Source organism: Eulemur rufifrons, chromosome 15 (genome assembly GCF_041146395.1).
Source record: "Eulemur rufifrons isolate Redbay chromosome 15, OSU_ERuf_1, whole genome shotgun sequence".
Taxonomy (NCBI): Eukaryota; Metazoa; Chordata; class Mammalia; order Primates; family Lemuridae; genus Eulemur; species Eulemur rufifrons.
Genome location: NC_090997.1, coordinates 1227828 through 1245282, shown reverse-complemented (window position 1 = coordinate 1245282; position 17455 = coordinate 1227828). Strand labels below are relative to the sequence as shown.

The 17455-nt window shown below is 44.6% G+C and overlaps 1 protein-coding gene across 1 annotated transcript in view; it reads left to right on the top strand.

The window, feature by feature from the left end:
- The window catches only part of LOC138395621 (tripartite motif-containing protein 26-like), a 47269-nt gene extending 40120 nt beyond the window's left edge, over positions 1 to 7149 (top strand). The window contains 7 exon segments of the mRNA XM_069488469.1: positions 163 to 256; positions 1812 to 1833; positions 4610 to 4698; positions 4701 to 4754; positions 6003 to 6035; positions 6487 to 6904; positions 6906 to 7149. Coding sequence (XP_069344570.1) covers positions 163 to 256; positions 1812 to 1833; positions 4610 to 4698; positions 4701 to 4754; positions 6003 to 6035; positions 6487 to 6904; positions 6906 to 7149 — 954 coding nt within the window.
- Positions 7150 to 17455: the final 10306 nt, after the last annotated feature.

Sequence of the window (17455 nt, the reverse complement as noted above, 5' to 3'; positions counted from 1 at the left end):
TGCTCTACACCAGCACAGCACTCACTGTTTCTTCTTCAATATCTAGAATGGAAATCGTTCCATATGACTATTATACTACACAGTCAGACGCCATCCGATTTCACTCTGGAATCACTGGCCATCTTCACTGTGATCTTGAAACTATCATGTCTATTTCCATAGGGTAAAATTCTCAACCATCTGAAGATTCTGAAGGGAGACAGGGATAGGATTCAGAATTCTGTCTGCAGGAGAAGATGCGATTCAGGCCCTGCTGGTAAGAGAGGTCTGCAGCGTGTCCTGTGCACGAGTGTGTGTATGGGGTGGGGGGAGTAGGCTGCAGGGGGTGCAGGGGTAGGGCGGGCGGTGCACGCCTGGGGGAGGGTGTGAAGAATGGGAGGGGCTACAGACATTCCTGTTTTGAACTCATCCCCAGATCTCACAGATGTTCTGGTATTTCCTAGCTTCTCAGAAATCACCTTTCTCTTTTTTTGTTCACTGTAGACCAAATTCCAGAACCACAGGCAAGACACTGCATCAGTGTTGGGACAGGGCCATCGGTCCCTGGGGGAAAGCAAGCAGTGCCTGCCGGCGGGGCTGGCGGGGCCAGAGCGGGAGCTCACTGAAGGGAGTAGCAGCTGCGTCACCTGCTGCTCTCAGGAGCTGGGCAGGCCTGGGACTCTGATGTCGCAGCAGGAGGAGAAGGCTCAGAGCCAGCACCTGAACTCTCACAGCTGAGGGACCAGCTAAACTGTATGAGTCCTCTTGTTCCAAGCTGCAGTGCGGCTTCTCTATTTGCAAGAAATTTGGACCAGAAGTCAAGAGAGAAAAGGTTTTATTCTCGTTTATTGAGTTCTTTAATAAGCCAACCAGCCAACCAATAGGTTTAAAGCCCCAAACTGCAGTGGGCAGGGGACTGTAATATGCAAGGGAATATTAAGATCTGTACATTTATGATTCCAACAAATAATCCAGTGTCAAACCTCGTAGTCAGACTGGAGGCCACAGGAATCTGGGAACAGCGTAGTCGGGGAAGGCTTCACAGAAGAGGCTCTTGATGGTGGTCTTGGAGCAGATGCACAGCTTTGGACTGAGAGAGAGCAGGAGCTGCACACGCCGCTGGGCGGGAGGGGGGCATGTTGGTTAGAACTGGACGAATGAATGAGATAATAAGCTCGGTGTGTGTGTGGGCGCTGAGGACTGCAGGAATATGAAGATACATAAGAAGACAGAAGGGGACGTAGAGTGATGGGAGCTCCTTTCTGGAAGACTCAGATTAAGTAAGGAAGAAGTGAAAGGGAAGAGGATGTAGATAAGACGGGGCCAGCTGAGTCGGGGCCTTCCAAGGCAGGCTGAGGTTTCAGTCTTAACTTGATAGACAACTGCAATCTTTCTTTCTTTCTTTTTTTTGTTTTAAGAGACAGGGCCTCACTCTGTTGCCCGGGCTGGAGTGCAGCGGTGGCGTGATCACAGCTCACTGTAACCTGGAACTCCTGGGCTCAAGCAGTTCTTCTGCCTCAGCCTCCCCAGCAGCTGGGAGTACAGGCGTGGGCTGCCATGCCCAGCTGATAATTGGATGCTTAATAGATTATTATCTATCTATAAATAAAAGGTTTCCTGGAGGGGACAGTCTAGAATTCAAATGGAAGACATGAGGGGGAAGCGTCTGTCTTTACAAAGTGAAACTACGGTGGAGGGCAGAAACCCCAGGCCCTGGGACCATTCTCTGTCCAGCCCTGCGTGCCCATCCCCAGGGCCCCAAAGTGGGGAACGGTGACGGCTCCTGAGAACCCCATTTGCATGACAGTGTCTGTGTTCTCTCCCTTTCCAAGGCCCAGGTGATACAATAAGCAGGTAAGCGCGCCTTTGCTTTTTTTTTTTAAACCACTTGTGGTGTCCCTCTGCTTTCTCGTTCTCCTTTCTTTATTTTTTTGAAATTTGACAAGAGCTAGAAAGGGGATTAAAGGGAAGAGAGATTCTTCTAGGAGGGTACGTTGAAAGGCATTCCATGGAATGGAGGAGGGAGTTCTAGAAAAATTATCATGGAACTTATGTTAGGATGGTAACAGGCTGAGGACAGAGAAAGGAAATGGGAGATTATAGAAGAATATTACAGAAAACTTGGAGTGCACGGTTGTTTCTAAAACCAATTTCCTTTCGCTCTTGTCATTTTACACGGTTCCCAGCTTCCACTCCTGCCCACGGTCCCCTCCCCCCCACCCCCGCATTCTGTAGAGCAAATTCCATCGTCAGGTTGTCCTCCCTGCTTGACGGTGACAGTTTCCTGCACTCTGTCTGTAGGACAAGGACATTTACGTGGGTCATACGTGTAATGATTCTCTGGCAGACGGTCTGAGGAAGCGTGTGCTAAACACTGAACACTGACAGTTTTCAAAATCATACCCACATGATATGCAGAAGCTTTGAACCAAGAGGATAAAAGCCAGGTGTTCTGATAACACACAGTTCATCTCCAGAGACACCCAGGCCCAGCGGCGCGTACCCAGTGCGCCTTTACCGCGGGCCACACGCTGGGCACACAGGGGGGTAATGAGACAGGCCACCGGATTCTGGCTGCGGGGACTAGACAGACACACGTCAGAGAGGAGCAATGATATGAGAAATGGGGGTGATACAGAACGGGTAATACTTTTTGCCTTTGAAGTATTTTTCCTAATGTTAGCATTTATTCCAGCTTTCTTTTGATTAGCGTTTGCATGGCATTTCTTTTTCTATCCTTTAACTGTCAACCATTCTGTGTTTTTTTGTTTTTGTTTTTGTTTGGTTTTTTTGAGACAGAGTCTTACTCCATTGCCCTCAGTAGAGTGCCGTGGTGTCAGCCTAGCTCACAGCAACCTCAAACTCCTGGGCTCACGCAATCCTCCTGCCTCAGCCTCCCGAGTAGCTGGGACTACAGGCACATGCCACTATGCCCGGCTAATTTTTTCTATTTTTAGTAGAGACAGGGTCTTGCTCTTGCTCAGGCTGGTCTTGAACTTCTGACCTCAGGCAATCTTCCCACCTCGGCTTCCCAGAGTGCTAGGATTACAGGTGTGAGCCACCACACCTGGTCTGTGTTGTTTTTTTAATGTGTCTCTTATAAGCAACATAAAATTGTTTTGTTTTTTAATAAATCAATTCTAACAATTTGTAATTGGAATATTTAGTATCTGTCCATGGGGGGAAAAATCACCATTTCATTCACATTATCAAAATAATTTGCATAGTTGGTCAAGATAGTATGCTTAAATTTATTAATTTTTCTTTTTATATCTGAATATTTTTCATTTCTTTTTTTATTTTAGGCAGCCCCAACCCCTACACACCTCATTTCTTATTTTGTGTACTTCTACTTTCCTTTGTTTTTAGAGCTATGGGTCTTCCTCTGTTGCCCAGGCTGGACTCGCCCTCCTAGGCTTAAGTGATCCTCTGCCTCAGCCTCCCGAGTAGCTGGGACTGTAGGCGAATGCCACCACCACACCCAGCTGTGTATTTCTGCTTTTCTCTCCTCTACTTGCCTGTCCCCTTTTGTTCCTCGTATTTTGAATGAATTGTTGGTTTTTGTCTATGAGCCCTGCTTTTGCAATATACCATAATTTCTGGTATATGGTATTTTTATTATTGTTGTTTTCTAAATATTCTGAAATTTTGAATTAGATTTGCTATTTAACATCAGATTTGTTTAAGAAAGAGGATATTTGTCAGTGATGTGCTAGGTTTTTTTCTAATAAGTTTTTTTGTTGCATAGTTTTTTAGTCTTATGATAAGAAATGGTTGTTGCTATTTCTACCTTTTGGGCTTTTGTGAGGCTTTCTATGTAAATTTTTTGACAGTTCCAAACATTTGAAAAGAAGGTGCACTCTGTTTTCTTGGAATAGTATTTTGTATATCTCCACAAGGTTTTCCTTAGTAGTTTTAAGTATTTTGTACTGATACTTGTTTTATGACTTCTAGAAAAGGGGTCAAAGATTCCTGCTGGCAGTGAGTTTTTGCCCATTTTTTCTTGTGTTCATTTTACTTGTGTTTTTATAGTTTTTGCTTTTTATATTTTAATGCCTGTTTTTCCCAACATGACATTTAAGGAGAGTTATATCTTAATTGTGGATTATAATCTTTTAAGTACCATAAAATACCTTTTGTTGTCTTATTTAACATTTTTCTGCCTCGAATTCAGTTCTGTCTGATAATGAGATTGAGATCTCAGATTTCTTTCATTTTAGGTTTAGCTTATACATCTCTGCCCAGCTTTATATTAATTTAAACATTTAAATTTATTTTTTCCTTGTTTCATGTAAGCACAGAAAAAATTTAAATTTAAAGCTTTATCTTAATTTTCATGTATCTGGTATACATCTCCAAGTAATTTCTTTAGAAGTTGTAACAGTAGTAGGATGTTTCAAAGACCTTGCAAGGCAGAAAATAGCTTGCTTTCTTTTTCTAACATCACACATAAATGACATATGGGTGGCTAGAGAATATTTGGACCATGACACTTTCTCCAGAACTCCATAGATCCTACTCTTTGACTCCGGTGTTAGAATTGACCATTTGGAGATGCGGCGTCCCCCCTGCCTCTCCAGCCCACTGTGGTGTGCGCGTGGTGACGGTGGGACTCGCGTCTTCCTCCCAGTGGTTCCCAGTGTGACTCTACTCTCTCTAGGTATCGCCGGAAGAAGCTCTGGATTGAAAAGCCTATCAGTCCTGCAATCAAAAGCAGGCAGAGGAATTTTCAGATAAACTTCTTTCTTTACAGAAAGGACTCAGAGGATTCCATAGTAAAGGAATGGATGAAGAAGGGGTTCTGAGCCCAGAAAACCTATTTCTTTCTCTATTACGTTCCCTTAGGTTTTGATTCTTGCCTTGGCTTCTTTCTGCTGTTGTGTAGGTCACTCATACCAGGCAGGGACACTGGGAAGGGACTCCAAGTAAGTCCAAACCAGGAAGTCTTTCCATGTGAATATTACCTAAGAATGTCACCTACACTAAGGTAGAGAATCATGGTCAGTAAGTCCCAGAGTTGGTAAAAAAGATATTTCATATTTAAAAGTTAGGTAAAAGAATATTGAGCGGCTGAGGAAAATAGTATGGCAGCTTAAAAAATTAAAAATAAAATTACGGTATAATCCAGCAGTCTCACTGCCGGGCATGTATCTAAAAGAGCTGAAAGCAGCGTCTTTAAGGAACGCACACCCAGGCTCACAGCAGCACTGTTCACAGCAGCTGAGAGGAGGCAGAAACCCCAATGTCTGCCAGCACACGACGGATAAACAACGTGTGGTGTATACATACGACAGCGTGTTGTTCAGCCTAAAGAATGGAGGGAATTCTGACACAAGCTACTACCTGGATGAGCTCCGAGGGCGTTGTGCCAAGTGAACTAAGCTAGTCACAAAGACAAATACTGCATGATTCCACTTACATGAGTACCTAAAACAGTCAAATTCATAGAAACAGAAACTAGAATGGTGGCTGCCAGAGTTGTAGGAAGAGGAAATGAGGAGTTGTTATTTAATGGGTATAGAGTTTCGGTTTTGCAGGATGGAAAATTTCTGGAAATTAGTTACATAACAATGTAAATATATATATATATATATATATATGTATATATATATAACACTAGTGAACTGTCCATTTTAAAATGGGTAAAGTTGGTAAATTTTATGTTATGTGGCATTGTTTTGCCACAATTAAAAATTTAAAATTAAAAAAAAAGAATATTGGGAGAATTAATCTCAAAGAGGTACCTTTGACAGTGGAGAGAAACCGTGTAGCTTAGGACTTCGTTAAAGAACAGAGAGGGTGCCCCAAGACACTCTGTAACGGAGCGACAGATCCTCAGGGCAGACGCTGGATACCTGATTGAACAGCGTCAGAAAACTCTGTCTCCTGCATCGATGTGTCGATTTTACCTCAGCTTTTATGGTAACCTGTCACCTTTTAATGTTGTATTAGCCACCAGTAAGAGAATGTGACCTAGACAAATGTGACGCCAGAATCACTTCCTTTTTCCTTGCTCACTCTAGGAAAATCGATGAGGGACCTGGAACGTAAGCCAAGCCAGTGCATGGAGAGGACAGTACACTGATGTTCGCTTTAAAGTACACTGTCCACCCGCAGTTGCAGTTTCCCCATGACGCTCCTTTACAGTTCTTTAAACACAGAGGTCTTCGTGGTGGCTAATCTATCTAAATCCTTTATCCTGACTCCTCAGATTTCAAAAGCATGAGGCTTTTGGGGAACGTTTCCCCAGCTGTAATGCTCCCAGTCCTTCTCTTTTTCTCCTCTCAAATCTCATCATGCTGCCGTGCCCTTGAATTTTCTCCCTGCATTCTCTGCATTTTCTAGACATGGGAGCTAATAATACTATGAGTCTGAGGTTTGAAGCGATCTCTCTTCTGGTCCCCAAAGAGAGTCTCCCGCCATGGCCCAAAAAGCCCCAGAGTCTAAGGGAAATCTACCCTTTGATATCTCTGACGATGCCACACCTTTACTCCTTTTCCATCACAGCGAGCATCATCCTGAACTCTCACACAGCCTGTGGCTACCTCTCGGTGTCTCCACACGGGAAGAGCATGATACTCACTGGTTCGTGGATGAACAAATGCCAGCATGGTCGGTGATTTGATCCTGAGCCTGGTGTGCTGGGCAGCAAGGTCTGCTGGGAAGTGGAGCTGGAGCGGGAGGGCTGGTCAGAGGACAAAGAGGAAGGGGATAAGGAGGAAGAGGGGGAAGAGAGGGAGGAGGAGGAGGAGGCCGGCTATGGGGATGGGTATGACGACTGGGAAATGGACGAGGATGAGGAGTCCTTGGGTGATGAGGAGGAAGAAGAGGAAGAGGAGGAGGAGGAAGTCCTGGAAAGCTGCATGGTGGGGGTGGCCAGGGACTCTGTGAAGAGGAAGGGAGACCTCTCCCTGCGGCCAGAGGACGATGTGGGCGCTGCGCCTGTCCCCCTCGGGCACCTGGGCCAACACCAGCCCTGAGGCTGAGCTCTCCCCCGTGCTGCGGCCCCGGAGAGTGGGCATCGCCCTGGATTACAAAGGGGGCACCGTGACTTTCACCAATGCGGAGTCGCAGGAACTCATCTACACCTTCACTGCCACCTTCACCCAGCGCCTGGTCCCCTTCCTGTGGCTCAGGTGGCCAGGAACGCGCCTCCTGCTGAGCCCCTGAGCCCCAGCGCTGCCCCAGCCCCGCACTCACAGACACCTCGCTTCTCTGGAATTGCAGAACTCTCCGCTTCTCTGGAATTCCAGAACTCTCCGGCTGGGGGAAGGAGTCCCTGAGCACCTGGAGCAGGTGCAAGGAGGGACCCCGCCTCCACTGCCAGCTGCCTCCCCACCGCTGTGGCCCTGAGACCTCACTCAGTGCTGCTCCACCTGTGCTGCCCTGACTGGTCCCTTCCCCGCCCCCGCTGCTTTCCTGTGGGGACTTGGGACCCTGAAGACCACCAGGGCTCCTCTCCTTCCTGACCCCTGCCGTGGCCCCAGCTCTGCACTTTCTGTGTTGAACGGGGTGGAGGCAGCATTTCCTTGCCCAGTGCGGCAAGACCTGGGAAAGACCAGTCACGCCTAAGCCCATTTCGCTGTCCCCAACCCCGTAGGTTCCCCCTTGCCCAGATCTCTGCCGCCCCCCTTCCCTGGCATTTTATACAGACCTACCCCGACCCCAACTCAGAGTCAGCACACGTGAAAATCCTGAAAACAAGCAGTGAAAACCCACTGAGCTTCCGAGACCTTGGGGCCTGGAGCGCCGGTGGGAACCGTCTGGCGAGCTCCAGAGCAGAGTTCATCTCTCTGCAACGGAGGCCGAGCGTATGAGGTTTCCATGGCCAAAACCCCTGGAACCATCTGTAGGCTTGGGGGAAGGATCTAGATACATGTGGCTTTGCGGTAACAGCTGTGATCAGTGATCAATAAATTACCTCTGGCTTGTTCCTCCTGAGGGGAGTTTTTCAAACAGTCTCGCACACCCTGCTGTTGACGAGCTCGTTTAAGAATACGGGCAAGTAGCTAGTGCAGCGAAGGCTCCTCTGCCCCCGGAGGGTGTTAAGCTCCCGTCCCGGCCCTACTCAGCATCCAGGTTCCGCTTCCCTAGGAGGGAGTGGGGGTGGGAAGCCAGGCCGTGTGGGGAGAGGAAGGCGGGCGGCAGGAGTGTCAAGACAGGGAGTAAGGTGTCCCCAGTCCTGGCCTGTGTGCAGGTGAGCTCCCCGCTCCCGCCAGCTTGACGCCCCAGCCTGGTCCTCGCCCACTGCAAGGACTCTGCCGCCCCTGCTCTAAGAGACTGCTCCGACAGTTCTGGGTCGTGGTGGTCTCTTAGCCACCACGTTGTCTCCGAGTTGCCCACTTTGTATGTGTCACATGCTGCTTGAGTCACATGTACATCTTATCTTTGTAAGCCCCGAGGGGCGGACGCCGTGCGCATTCTCCGTGGGGCCTGGTGCAGTGCTGGGCACGGGGCAGGTGCTCAGTGGAGACTGGTTGGATGAACAGCCCGGAGATCCACATGTATGTACACAAGTCAGATGTCACCAGACCTCAGTCTGGGTACAAAGAGGGTCCATTGATAGCAGCAGCCCAAGGCTTTTCTTCTATGTCTAGAACTCTGGGACTTTGCTTTCTGTCCTCTGTTTACATACACGTGGTCATTTCTGGAAGTCCCCAGAAAAGAGCCTCCCATGGGACACAGACCAGCCACTGCCTGGCCTCAGCGCTTTCTTCCTCCTGCAGCGGAGCCCCTGGACTGAGGTCCAGCGTCTTGGAGCTTTTGATGAGCCTCCTTGGGAGGGTGACGCTCAGCATGGCACACCCAGAATCCTTCCTTGGAAGACAAGCAGTGTCCCCAAGGAAACAGAACTGCAGAGATTCTGTCTTGTCTCCTCATCCTAACAGTTTTGACTGTTTAACCATTCCTTGTCTGTCCTTTATGATTTTTAAGAAATTGCCATCTTAAAGATGGAAAAGGGAGATTGTACAAAACTACCTCTAAGATTACGCTAGAGGCAAAGAGCATATTTGCGCCCTGTACGGTCATTGTGGACTCATATGAAGGATATCAAGAAATCTAAGAGTGAGAACATAGAGAAGACCCAAAAACTTCCAGTAAAACAATCCACAAACAAGCCACATGCAAGGATTGGAAATAAGGGAGCCACAAAAATTCCAACAGCAACAGTGGAAGCCAGAAGGCAGAAAGCAATATCTTTGAAATTCTACAGGAAAATTATTTCTCCAAGAATCCTCTACTCAGTGAACCTATTAAGTATGAAAGTGGGATAAAGATTTCCAGATACTCATTTTAAAAATCCAACTTCCATGCACCATTTCTCAGGAAGCTACTGGATGGTGTTTCACCACAATGAAGTAAATTAAGAAGAGCAAAAACACAGGATAGAGAAACAGAAGCAATGCAGGAACCCAGCATGATGAAGGGAGATCCAGAAAGCTGTGCACAGGGGAGGAACAGCTATTCCAGAGCCCTGGTCAGGGGACTTCAGAAGACAGACATTAAGAAAAGACTGGTAGGTGCACTTGGTGCTGAACATCTTGAGATTTCTGACAGCTGGTGAAGAGTTCAGGATATAGGAAATGAAGCAAAATAGGGGGAAAAGGCAATTATTAACTCCAGGGAAAACAAAATGTTATGCGGAAAGGAAAAGTAATTGTGGCCAGATGCATGGCCCAGGCGTAAACAGCTTCTGCATATGTAATAATTAGCATAGTGAATACTGAATACTTAATCAGTGAGGACCCCAGTGAAAGCAGGAGGATGGGTGAGAAGAGAGAGACAGAGAGCAGAGGGCTAAATCTTCCTTCTCCAGTGGGAAATCAGAGAAGAAGGCCCCAAACTCAAGTTATTTAGAAAAAATGAAGGTAAACACCAAAATAGTCTGCCAAAAGGATGAACTGGGTCTCAGGGGAGAGGAATGGGGCAGGGGAATGTTCTTTTTTGTAATAAACATTGTAGAAACAGTTAACCATATGTACAAGTATAGGTAATAAAAAACTAAAAAATATGAATATAAAAAATACAAATAAAAAACTTAAATGAGTCCCCCATTGTGCTGAGTGACTCAGTGGATTCTTTTATTCTAGAAATTCATAAGCTTTCAGTTCTGGGAAATTTCATTGAATTGTTTCTTGATGATTTTTTCTGCTTCATTTCCTCTGTTCTCTCAAATCCCTTATCTCCAGCCTTCCTAGATCTCCTGAACTCATTCACTGAGTGCCTGTGATGTGCCAGAATGTTCCTATGTTACCACAGTGATGAGGTTAACAAAGTCCCTGCACTCATGGAACTTCTATTACAATGGAGGGTAACAGGCAATACGTTAAAATAAAAAATAAAATAGTCATTAGCACTATGCAAAGAACTAAAATAGGGCTGTGACAGATAATGACCTGGTGTCTATTTTATAGTGGGTGTTCAGAGGGGTTCTCTGAGAAGACGGCTTTAGAGCTGAAATCTGGTGAGAGACGTGTGAGACCACCCAGCTGGAGAGAATGGCAAAGTGCTAAGGCGGGGACAAGCTGGGTGCAGAGAGAGCAAGGCTGGACGGTGGTTATGGGAGGGCAGAGCGCCACAGGGACGAAGGTGGGAAGGTAAGCAGAGACGAGTCATGTGGGGCCTTGTAGACTATGCTTAAAAGTTAGGATTTTTTTCTAAGTGCAATGGGAAGCTACTGAAGTGTTATAAGCAGAGGAGCAATGAATGATTCAACTCAGTAAGCAAATACTGAGCACCTATTATGTGCCAGGCTCTGTTCTTGGCAACTTCAGATGCAGCAGTTTTAAAAAGTGTCTTTTCTCCAGGACCTTACATTCTGGAAGTGAGAGAGATAAAAATAAACAGAGCAAATACCATATATATAGCATGTTAAAAAGTGCAATGGATTCTCTCTCTCTCTCTCTGTCTATATATATATATATTCACATTTTAAAAATGCCTATTTGGAGGAAGGAGTCATGATGGTAACTAGATGAAGCTAGTATATGCCTCCTCCATGGAGAGGACCCAAAATATTAAGTAGATAATTCACACTTTGAATAGATCGTCTAAGAGAAAACACTGGGATTCAGCAGAAATCACAGGAAGCACCGAAAGCAAGTTAGGAGAACGAAGGGAGGCAACTTGCTTGGCTGGGAGCTGGGAAAAGCTCCCGGATGTGAGGAAGGGGTAAGAGAGACACCCCCGGGACGCCAGACTCCCCCCATGGACTTTTACAGTCTGGGGTCCAGGACAAGCCTTACCTACGTGGGCCTCCACCCCGACATGGGGAGCTGCCTAGACATTGCACAGACTTTGCTGTGGTAAGGGAATTCGTGTGGAGTCCCCCAGGCGCCCACACCTAGGGCAGCTTCAGCACGGTGCCATCTGAGAGCCTGGCTGCTATGGGTCTGTGTGCTGCCTTAGGAACACAGCCACTGCTGCAGCCACTGGGCAGGAAAGGAAGAGGGGAGGCCAGGTGCTCCCATGCACTCCTGGGACAAATCCACCCACTGCTGCTCCAGGCTGCTGTGAGACCACAGTGTGAGCAAACTGCGCCCCCAGCTACTCGCCCACATTGCTCTGGCTGAGGAGGACCCTGCCCTGCCCCTTGGCAGGCCTGTAACGGCCACCACAGCCCACACCCGAGCATTCTGCCAGTGGCCTGGGGACCCCTCTGCCTCTGCCTGTCACAACCAGCACCTGAATGTACTACCAGGGGCCTGAAGACAAGTCTTCTGGCCTGGTTCTGCCCCCAAGTACTCAAGCAGGCCATCCTGGGGCTGGGAATTGCCCATCCTAGCCCACCACCATTGGCACCTGGTCACTCCTGCCAGTGTCTGAGGTTGGGCAGACCCAACCTACCAACACCATCACAGCTGACACCCACTGTCATGCACCACCAGTGGGCTAGGGGACCACCCTGCCCAGCCCATCACAGCTAACACCGACACCAGCACAGACCACTGGGGTTCCAGTAGGTTGTTCCACTACCACTACTGCCATCACCCACATCACACCAGCTGCCCAGGAGCCTGAGAACCCATCCATATGCCTGGCCCACCAATCCTACCAGCATCCAAACAAATCACATGGAGAATTGGCCTTCCAAGACCCATTAACACCAGTGACAGTGTAAGCTGCTCTGGGTCCTAAGAACAGGCCCACTCAGACCACTGCTGCCACCACTGGGGCCTGAAGACTGGCCCACTTGGCATCCTAGTCCCCAGCAAAACTTCACCAAAGCTTTCACTAAAAACCATACCCTAAGCCACTGAGGAAATCACAAGATACCACTAACACTGTGTACTGCCTAAGTCATACAGAGATCACACTACTGCAGGAACTCACAGCCAAAGCCAAAGTGTCCTACTTAACCGACATGTACACATCTCCACACACACACACACACACACACACGCACAGTCCTCTACAAAAGCAATTTTAAAAAATTGGAAGAAGTGACTGTTATACCAGATGTGCAAATATCAATGTAAGGACACAAGAAACAAACAAATAAAAAAAATCAAGGAAATATGCCACCAATAAAGGAACACAATTCTCCAGCAACAGATCTCAATCAAAAAGAAATTCACAAAATCCTAGATCAAGAATTCAAAATACTGATTTTAAAGCAACTCAGTGACACACAAGAGAATTCTGAAGAACAATACAAAGAAACCAGAAAAATAATTCAGGACATGAATGAGAAATTTACCAAAGAAATTTTTTTTTAAAGAAGAATGAAATAGAAATTCTAGAACTGAAGAATTTATTGAAAGAAATACAAGATACATTCAAAAGCTTTGACAATAGACTAGATAAACCAGAAGAATCTCAGAGCTTGAAAACAGGTCTTTTGAAATAATCCAGTTAGACAAAATAAAGAAAAAGAATGTTAAAAAATGAGTAAAGCCTTTCTGACATTTGTGACAATGTAAAGTGACCAAACATACGAACTATCAGTATCCCCAAGAGCAAAAAGAAAATGAAAGAATTAGAAAATCTACTTAACAAAATAATAGATAAAAACTTCCGAAGTCTAGTAAGAGATTTAAACATTCAGATACAGGAAGCTCAAGGTACCCCAGGCAGATACAGTGCAAAAAGGCTTTCTCCACAGCACATTATAATCAGACTGTCTAAAGTCAAAGACAGAATCCTAAAAGTGGCAAGAGTAAAGCACCTAGCCACCCATAAAGGAAAACCCATCAGACTAACAGTGGATTTCTCAGCAGAAATCTTATAGGCCAGAAGAGAATGGAATGATATGTTCCAAGTGATGAAAGAAGAAAACTGCTGGCTAAGAACAGTAGTATCTACAGCAAAATTAACCTTTATAAATGAAGGAGAAATAGAATCTTTCCCAGAGAAGCAAATGCTGAGGGAATTCGTTACCGCTAGCCTGACCCTACAAGAAATGCCCAAGAGACCGCTAAACTTGGAAGTGAAAGGACAACATTTACCATCATAAAAACACATGAAAGTATAAAACTCACTGGTAAAGCAATGACACAAAAGAAGAGAAAGGACATAAATGGTCCTGCTACAGAAACCCACCAAACAGAAAGAACAAATAGCAAGAGAAAAAGAAAAGGACAAGAATATATAGAATAGCCAGAAAACAACTAACAATATGATAGGAAAAAAGCATCACATATCTGCAATAACCTTGAATGTAAACTGACTAAATTCTCCACTTGAAAGATATATTATAGAATGGCTAAATGAATTAAAAAGCACGATCCACCTATATACTGCTTACAAGAAACTCACCAGTAAAGACAAATATAGACTGAAAGTGAAGGGATGGAAAAAAGATATTCCCTGTAAATAGAGACCAAAAGTAAGCAGGAGTAGCTATACTTACATCAGATAACCCAGATTTTAAGTCACAGACAGTAAAAGAAGGCGGGGAGCAGTGGCTCCCACCTGTAATCCAAGCACATCGCAAGGCCAAGGTGGGAGGATCACTTGAGACCAGGAGTTCCAGACTAGCCTAGGCAACATAGTGAGACCCTCATCTCTACAAAAATTAAAAAACGTAGACAGGCACAGTGGCAGGTGCCTATAGTCCTAGATACTTGGGAGGCTGAGGCAGGAGAGGATAACTTGAGCCCAGGAATTTAAGGTTACAATGAGCTATAATCACAGCACTGCATTCTAGCCTGGGCAACAGAGTGAGACCGTGTCTCAAACAAAAACAAAGAATAGGAAAAAAGAAAAAACAGACAAAAGAAGGTCATTATATTGTAACAAAGGGATCAGTCCAACAAGAGGATATAATTATTTTATTTTATTTTATTTTTATTTTATTTTTTGAGACAAAGTCTCACTCTGTTGCCGAGCTAGAGTGCCATGGCGTCAGCCTAGCTCACAGCAACCTCAAACTCCTAGGCTCAAGCAATTCTTCTGCCTCAGCCTCTCAAGTAGCTGGGACTACAGACATGCGCCACCATGCCCGGCTAATTTTTCCATATATATTTTTTAGCTTTCCATATAATTTCTTTCTATTTTTAGGTCTCGCACTTGCTGAGGCTGGTCTCGAACTCCTGAGCTCAAACAATCTGCCCGCCTCAGCCTTCCAGAGTGCTAGGATTACAGGCGTGAGCCACTGTGCCCGGCCAATAATTTTAAATATATACACACCAACACTAGAGCACCAAGATTCAGAAGGCAAATATTATTAGATCTAAAGAGAGAAATAGACTGTGGTACAATAATAATAGGGGATTCAACACCCCACTCTCAGCATTAGATAGATCATCTAGACAGAAAATCAACAAAGAAACACTGGCTTTAAACTGGACTTTAGGGGAAATGAACCTAATAGACATATACAGAACATTCCACCCAACAAGTGCAAAATATATATGCTTTTTTTCATCAACACATGGAACATTCTCCAGGGCAGACCATATGGTACGCCACAAACAAGTCTCAACACATGGTTAAACATTGAATTGATATTAAGTATCTTCTTAGACCACAATGGAAAAAAACTAGAAATCAATACCAAGAAAAACTCTGGAAACTATACAAGTACATGGAAATTAAACAACATGTTCCTGAATGACCATTGAGGCAATGAAAAATTAAGTTGGAAATCAAAAAATTTCTAGAAACAAATGAAAATGGAAACACAACATACCAAAACCTGTGGGACTCAGCAAAAGTAATGCTAAGAGGGAAGTTTGTAGCAATAAATACCTACATCAAAAAGTAGAAAGATTATAAATGAACAATCCCATAATGCATCTAAAGGAACCAGAAAAGCAAGCACAAACTAAACCCAAAATTAGCAGAAGAAAAGAGATAATAAAGACCAGAATAGAACTAAATGAAATAGAGACAAAAAAAAAAAAAAAAAAAGCTGGTGTGGTGGCTCATGCCTGTAATCCCAGCACTTTGAGAGACTGAGGCAGGGGGATTTCCTAAGGCCAAGAGTACAAGACCAGTCTGGGCAACAGAGCAACATTCTGTCTCTACTTAAAAAATAACATACTAAAAGTTTGGCCAGGCATGGTGGCTCATGCCTGTAATCCTGCACTCTGGGCGGCCGAGGTGGGAGGATCATTTGAGCTCAGGAGCTTGAGATCAGCCTCAGCAAGAGTGAGGCCCCATCTCTACTAAAAATAGAAAAAATTAGCCAGGCACAGTGGTGCACACCTGTAGTCCCAGCTACATGGGAGGCTGAGGTGGGAGGATCATCTGAGCCCAGGAGTTTGAGGTTGCTGGGAGCTAGGCTGATGCCATGGTACTCCAGTCCAGGCAACAGAGTGAGACTTTGTCTCAAAAGAAAAAAAATACAAAGGATCAATGAAATGAAAAGTTGGTTCTTCAAAAAGATAAGCAAAGTTGATAAACCACTAGCTAGACTAAACAAGGAGAAAAGATGGAAGACCCAAATAAAATCAGAAATAAAAAAGGAGACATTACACCTGATAGCACAGAAATACAAAAGATCATCAGAGATTACTGTGAACAACTAAACATTGACAAACTGGAAAACCTAGAAGAAATGGATAAATTTCTGGAAACATACAAGCTACCAAAACTGAATCAGATTATCTAAATGAAAATCCACAGGTAAGAAGCAACATCTGCTACAGATGGGAAGGAATCAGTGAAAGAACTCTGAAAGTATGGAGAATCAAACTGAAAAGACACCCCCAAAAGGGAACACCAGCTCTCTAGCAATGGATACCAATGAAAATCAGAACTCTGAAATGACAGAGGAATTTAGATTGTAAGAAAACTCAATGATATGCAAGAGAAAATGGATACCCAACACGAAGAAACCAAAAAAATAAAAAATACAGGACTTGGAAGAAAAATTCACTAAAGAAATTGAAATATTAAAGAAAAATCAAACAGAACTTCTGGAAATGAAGAAGTTATTCAAGGAATTACAAAACACAGTGGAAAGCCTCAAGAATAGGGAAGATCAAGCACAAAAAAGAATCTCAGAGATTGAAGATAAAACCTTTCAATTAAACAAGTCAGTAACAGAGATAGAGCAGAGAAATAAGAGAAAAGAGCAAAGCCTACAAGAAATGTGGGATTATGGGAAGAGGCTTAACATAAGAATCATAGGCATTCCTGGGAGTGAAGAAGAAAATACACAAGGGTTGGATAAACTATTTGAGGACATAATGAAGGAAAATTTCCCTGGCCTTGCTAGAAATCTAGACATCCAGGTACAAGAAGTTCAAAGGACTTCTGGGAGATTCATTGCAAACAGGAAAACACCACAACATATAGTCATCAGACGGGCCAAAGCCATAGGCGAAAGCAGCAGGTAACCTACAAAGGAAAACCCATCAGACTAACTGTAGACTTCTCAACTGAGACCTTATAAGCCAGAAGAGACTAGGACCCCATTCTCAGTCTTCTCAAACAGAATAATGCCCATCCTAGAATTTTGTATGCTGCAAAACTAAGTTTCTTATACGAAGGAGAAATAAAGACTTTTTCAGACAAGCAAAGACTGAGGGAATTCATCAAGACAAGACCTGCCCTCCAGGAAGTACTCAGAACAGCATTACACACATATCAGCACAATAAACACTCACCAATGTAAAATCATCCAAAAGGTAAGGTCGAAGGCCAGATACCACAATGGCTCAAGAGAGAAAACAAAGCAACAAAGTTCAACTCAACAGAATGAACAGAAATCTGCCCCAGTTATGAATTCTGTCAATAAATGTGAATGGCTTGAACTGCCCACTAAAGAGACATAGGCTGGCTGAATGGATAAATATATGCAAGCCAAGTATTTGCTGTCTTCAGGAAACACATCTCACCAACAAAGATGCATTTAGACTCAAGTGAAGGGATGGAAAACAATATTCCATGCAAATGGAAAGCAAAAGAAAGCTGATATAGCAGTTCTGATTTCAGATACCTTAGTCTTCAAATCAACAAAGGTAATGAAAGACAAAGATGGTCACTATATAATAGTGAAGGGTACAATTCAACAAGAAGACATAAC